At 31.1% G+C, this 6,781-nt stretch overlaps 1 protein-coding gene across 2 annotated transcripts in view; it reads left to right on the plus strand.

Annotated features, from left to right (window-relative positions):
- The window catches only part of LOC119601622 (SCF E3 ubiquitin ligase complex F-box protein pof2), a 37,366-nt gene extending 34,221 nt beyond the window's left edge, over positions 1-3,145 (plus strand). The window contains exon 3 of one of the 2 annotated variants that reach the window (XM_037952663.1): positions 535-3,057. In XM_037952663.1, the coding sequence (XP_037808591.1) occupies positions 535-2,298 (1,764 nt within the window). In that variant the 3' untranslated portion in view covers positions 2,299-3,057. Of the gene's footprint in view, positions 1-534 lie in introns of both variants that reach the window. The other variant, XM_037952662.1, reaches the window with a different exon arrangement.
- Positions 3,146-6,781: the final 3,636 nt, after the last annotated feature.

Raw genomic sequence — 6,781 nt, forward strand, 5'->3', positions numbered from 1 at the left:
TAATGTTGACAATAGATCGAAAAGCAAGTTTTTTTATTCGTTCTTTCCGACTGCCGCTTGTCGACAAAGGTCCTAATTGTAATTTACCAGTAACTCGTTTCCTTAAGATAACTTTTTATTCAATGGAAAACGTATCAAATGCATATAATATCTAATATTTACTATAATCAATCGAGTGTAAAATTAAATATGAAAAAATAAAGTGCATCTTGTATATATTGAAAATTGTATGGTTACGGAAAAATCCACCAAACAAACTCTGCCAAGGCAACCACCTTAAAAATAACGAATATAAAGAAACAATAATATGAAAAACAAACAAATAAACAATTTAAGTAATTTCCGGCATTAAAATAGAAAGAAAAACCCCCAAAAAGAAATAATAGTTACAACAAATATTTCGAAAGACGATTATCAAAATTACAGACAGAATTTAGAACGATAGTACAAGCACAATAGTTTAGTGTTGTTGTTCTTAGTAAAGTTTTTTTTCAAGTACAAAATAAATAAAAAAGAAAAATTCTATAATTTTAGCTAACATACAAAATGAACAATATGCTGGACATGGCCAATGCTTTGGAGTGTGAAGAGCAGCAGCAGCAGCAGGAGAAAAAGCACAACTTTTTGTGGAACAATTTGCCCAATGAATTGTTGATACATATCTTTAAATATTTGCCTCATAGTGATTTACAGCAGATACGCTTAGTTTGCAAACGTTGGCATGATTTGACCCAACTGCCCGAATTTATGGGAAAATCCAAATTAATCATTAATCGTGACAACATGGCCACTCTGCACGATTGCTTGGCCAATGATGAGGAGTTGGCTAGGAGACTGTCGTATGATACTTTGGAATTACATGGTCTGGAATTAAGTGATGATTTGCAATTGATTTTGAAAGCACTGGGAACAAACATACACAAACTGCGCCTGTACAAATCACCGGTATTCGCCATTTTGAATGAGTGTCTGCCGGATTTGGAGGAATTGATTGTCACCCATATACCCACCGTACAAAGTGATAACACATTTTCGGTTAATTTAAGTAAATTTCGAAATTTCAAATCATTAGATATAAGCTGCAGTAATGTGACCACTTACATCAAGACCCACATGATATTAAATTTGACCAGAGAGTTATCGCTGGTAATGGAAAAACTTTGTATAGAATTGAATCGGGAACATGAAGAACTGCTGATATATACTTTACAATTTCATAGCAATTCTTTGAGGCATTTGGAGATTATATTAAGATCAAATCCTGTAATGATTTCAAAATGGAAACAGGTGTTTGTATTGTTTAAAAACTTGGAAACTTTAAAAATTACGGGAGTTTCCTGCTATCAATGGTTAAAAGAGATTATGGAGTGTTTGCCCAAGGAAGCTCCTCTACAACATTGTGACTTAAGCGGTGGTCTGCAAGTGGATGATGCTTTATTAAAACTCATAATTCACAAATGGCCCGAGACTTTGGAAAATATGGAATTGATGTTTTGTAATTTATTAACAGATGAGGGTGTCAAACATTTTGGTTTACTACGCCATACACTGCGCTCTTTAAACATATCCCACTGCTCTAAAGTAACGGCTAAAGGTTTGCTGCAGGGTTTGGCGTCACAAACTAATAACACTCTTAAAACCCTGGTACTCAATGATATGGCCGATATGGATGTAGAGTCGGTGAGACTATTGGCTCAACGTTTACCTAATCTGAACTATTTAAGTTTGGAAAATTGTCGTGAATCTGTTACAGACTCTACATTAGAATGCATCTTTCGTTATCAACTAAAACTGCAGCATTTAATATTAGACGACTGTATACGCATTACCGATGAAGGTCTTTTGGGTTTCGGAGTTCAAGCCGCCCCCATTAGCAACCTTAGGGGTTTACAATCTCTCAGCTTAAGGGGCTGTCGTAATCTCTCCAATCGTGCTCTTATAAAAGGTTTAAAATTTACCGAATTACGTAAATTAGTTTTAGGCTATTGTCACAAAATTTCTTCCATGGGCATAGAGGAATTGGTGGAAAATTGTCCTGCCCTTGAAGACTTAACCATATCTAGCTGCCTAATGATAGATGACGATGCCATGCTGCATATTGCCCAAGGACTGCCACGTCTCAGACGCCTTAATGTTAGCAATTGTATTAATTTAACTGGCAAATCTATAGATTACGTAGTCGAACTATGTAAGTCTTTGAAAGAACTTTCCATGTGCGGCATTGATTCGTTGGAAATCCAGGAGGTACAAGAAAAGTTCCTACAACTGAAACCTCAAATTTTGGAATTGAATTTATAGTTACAAGTTCATTATAACATACGTATACAATATAGAGGCATAAATCCCCAACCGAAACCGAGAGACTTTTTCTAAAATTTGTATGTTTGTTTAGGCCTCTAACTACAGTCTCTCGTTTTATTATTGTTTTAGATATTTTGACAGAACTGTGTTTTATTTTTTAAAAAATATTCTTATTCGTAGTAATATTTGTAAATTGTTTTATTAGATCTAATTTAATGATCAATCATGAATTGTTTTATTTTATAAGGTGTAAATAATAAATTTAAGTTGATTTTGTTTAAAGTTTATCTTGGATTTCGAAATTGATATATCTAGAAGTAAAAATACTACAGATTATATATAGATAATTATAGATCCCTTTCAAAATACTATAACTTAATTAGATCACTGTTACAATTCCTTTAAGGTATTAATGAGAATTTTCTAGGTTATGAAATCTATTCACTGGTCAGTTTCACTTCCAAGATCTTCTTTATTAATATATTTATTAATTATTCAAAATTATTTGTGCAATATTATTATATTTAATCAAATAAATAATAGTTAAATGTGTACCAAAATAAAAAATAACATTTATAAAAGACAATATTTAATCCGTACCAATAACACCGTATTTAACAATAATCCTACTTTTATATACTTATATATTTAATGAAATCTATATATAAATATATATTTTTATTCATAATCAAAATTACTTAACATTTTTTTTAAGAATAATTATTTAAATCAATCAATACGTATATGTAATCTTTAAGATATTTTATGTACAATTTATAAATCCAATAAAAAAAACAAATATATATTAAAAGTATAATAAACGTAGTTATATGGACTGTTATACGAATCATTAATTTTTTCGATAACTTCTTCGGTTGTTAATATGTAAATGTGTCAAACGATTTCAGATCTCACAAATGATATTTATATTTCTTGTTTATGTTTAAAACAAGTAAGAAAGTATAGTCGGGCGTGACCGACCATATGATACCCTACACCAGTTATGAATATTAAATATGATTTATTTTTCATATTAATTCATTGTTCCGATACATTTAAGCAATTATGGATGAAAAACTAATTTTCTGAAAGAGGCTTTATGTGGGGGCTAGGGGCAAATATGCACCAAGCCCGATAAAGTTTTGTAAATATATTTATATAATATTTATTTGTGCTGAATTTCATCGCGATATTTATGTTTATAAGTTAATTTTGGACATTCAAGCAATTTTCGGAAGGGGACTTTGTATGGGAGCTAGGGTCAAATGAGGCCCGATCTTTATGAAATTTGGTAAGGTCATCAAGGCTTGTATAAAACTTAGTTGTGCCGCTTTTTATCATTATACAGGTATATTAAACATAATTATGATTACATGGGACCATGTTGCGGATCATGTAATCTCATAATTAAGGCGAGGAGTAGTTTTGGGATTACTCCCATGTAATGCATGGTTGGATTACGTGTTCCTCTCCTAGGACATCAAAATGTTAAAAGGTGTATGTTTTTTCCATATATTTGGATTAGTTTTGGACCAGTCCTAATCCTTTGAAGAGTACTCTCTGCGGAGTAGTTTCAATTTTTGCATATATTTAAACAAAAATGTAATACTAGCGTGCTTTGTTGAACGAAAAGCAATATAAATAAAAGAACTCACTTAATGATTTTGAAGATTCTAACTATAATAGTTTTCCAGATAGACAATTTTCCACATATGGAAGATTCCACGCAAATTATTGCAAGTTCGCCAGTTATTCCGTACGTTAATTAAGATTTTAGTGCAATTTATAAAAAATTTGAATAATCTAATAGTTTTCCAGATATTCGAAATTTTGTATTTAATTCCTATGAGAGATGCCGTGACCCCCACTGAAAGTCCGACCGTTATTCTTTAACTTTAAGATTCTAGCTCTAATAGTTTCTCAGATATACAAATTTTTCTATTTAATTCATATGGGTGCTCCAAGCCCCCCAGATGAAGGTCCGCCCTTTTTTCTCCAAAATGTTCAGATATCAATGACAGATTTATGAGTATTGGAATGTTTTTCGTACTGGTTATTGGATTTATTATGTAGAGTTATATATAGGTAATTAGGGTTCATTATTGTTTCCTCTATTTTCAACCTCGTGCCCATATTTGATGCTAGTCCAACAAACATTTGGAACGAATAAATTTTGTAAACCATAAATTTCACATGTCAACAAATTTTTAACCCAGAGACGAAGCTATACTTTTCTAAACGATTAAGCTTCGCTGAATCTGAAATTGTCCTCAGAATTTCTGTATCACATTAAGATATCGTGTTCTAAATATCAAAAAACCTCCGTTTTTGGCCATTTTTGGAAATCATCTGAGAATTCAATGTGTCTTAGTACTGTTATCAAATTTAATAAATGAAGGTGACTTCGCGCTGTTTTAATGTCTCAAATATTTCCAAAAGGGGGCATTTTTCAATGTTTATCTGGAAAATATGATTATGGAGACTTGAGGTCAGATTCGGATTTGCAACTGCTTGCTCTCTGGGATTCATTTTTTATAAATTTTGTCTGGTTATATGGCAGCTTCTATTGTATAAATTATTTACAATATAAAATGCGTTATTTTCCCTTTTAATGGAACCAGTTTAAGATGATTTATCCGCAATATTATTACCAGGTAAATTAGATAGACAAGGATCCCAGAGTAGGTGTATGTTGCATTTTTGATTCCGGATAAAGAGCCTTCGGCCGGGAGCAGGGGTCTTAAACTCTTTAAATACTATCTTCGCTAAATCAAGCCTTTTTTGATAAATGGACTCTTTGAAATCCATGGACTTTATGTCACATTGCTTATGGACATTGTGACACTTTTGAAATTGTCATAACATCCATGACACGCTAACCCCAGAGTAGCTCTAGTTTAAAATAATTATTCATCTTCTTAAGAGACATTCAAAATTCGCTTCCAAACCCAGATATTTGCCTTAAGTATATACAATAGATCCTCAGTCAGTACATAGCTCAATGATTGCTGAAATCTCATACTGAATAATGAATAGAACGAAATCTCATCCTGATCATGTGTCGTGAAGCTGGGGCTAAAAACCCGCTACTCAATACCTTCGTAGGAAACGGATGTCCCATTTATTGTCTTTAGAATAAATATCTTGTGAGTTGAAAATCTTAATTTTTTTGTTCATACGGGCAGAAACGATGTATTTTGCAGAACTTATGTAATCATTCTCATTCTATGTAATATATTCTCAAATCATCTCTACCAACAAGACGTTAATATTAAGTTTCCATAAGAGCGACAAACGAATCCAGTAAAAAAAGAACTTCCGAAGAAGCGAAAAAGAAGTAGAACTTACTCCATGGAAGTACTGAAAAAGACCTGAAGAAGTTATGATTTTAACACAGGCTTGTCATTGAGGGATGTCCTTTTTATTTCATTCCAAATTCACTACTTCTGAAGTCTGTTGGCAAGTTATTCGGAAGTGAAATTGTAGTATTATAGAGTACAACTAATTTGACTTAAATAATATTAACATTAATTTTGGTAATAGACACATTTAATACAAAAGCCCATATATAACATTTTTTATCCCATAAAATGTAAAAACAAAAAATATATCTTCAACATTGAAAAAATAGAATTATTTTGGCTTCTTCGGAAGTCTTTAAACATCCCTTCCTCAGAAGGTATAAAGATTCCATTTGTGCTACTTTAGAAGTTGTGATAAATGTTATTCTTTTGGAAGTACTTCGTTTTATTTTTGCTGGGTAATTTGATTAGAATAAACAAACTTTGAAATTTTTTACAAATATACTAATAATGCAACTGATCAAAATGTTGCTCATAGACTGTTTGTTTTTTTAAATTGGTCTAATCGGTCAACCACAAAAACCAATCTAAGGCATTAATTATTGATAGATGGGAACCTTATTAGATAGATTAGGGTATAGACAAATCGACTTATCTAGTAATAATTTGATTCTTATATGCTATAACTAAAATTAAATATAAAGCTTTTAGTTTTTTACTATAATACAAACTATAAAGTATAATGACAGTTGTATGGATAAGCTTTTTTCAAAAATAAACTTTGAAAAGCTTTTACACTTAATAAAATTCTTCTTATATGTACTTGTATAGTTAATTGAAAAACTATTTTCACCCTTTAGTTTTGATATTTTATCAACCCGTACCTAAGACAATGGGACCAGAGGGAAAATCACACAAATATAATAGAGAAATGCATTAAGATAGATTTCCAAAATTATACGGAAAAAAGCAACAACTAGTAAACGACCAAAAGAAAACTATGAAATGCGCAATGAATGTGTGGTAATGGTGATATATGTATTACTTTGGTGTGTTCATAAAATAAATGAATGAAAAACAAAAAAATATTTTTTGTTCGATTTGACCAAAAACAATTACTTTTCGTATTTTCTTTTTTTATTTTATTTTGGGAACATTTTTTGAAAAGCATAAAATGT

This window comes from Lucilia sericata, unplaced genomic scaffold (genome assembly GCF_015586225.1).
Source record: "Lucilia sericata isolate MDLA Ls3-8-SP2 unplaced genomic scaffold, ASM1558622v1 Contig000179F_arrow, whole genome shotgun sequence".
Lineage (NCBI taxonomy): Eukaryota > Metazoa > Arthropoda > Insecta > Diptera > Calliphoridae > Lucilia > Lucilia sericata.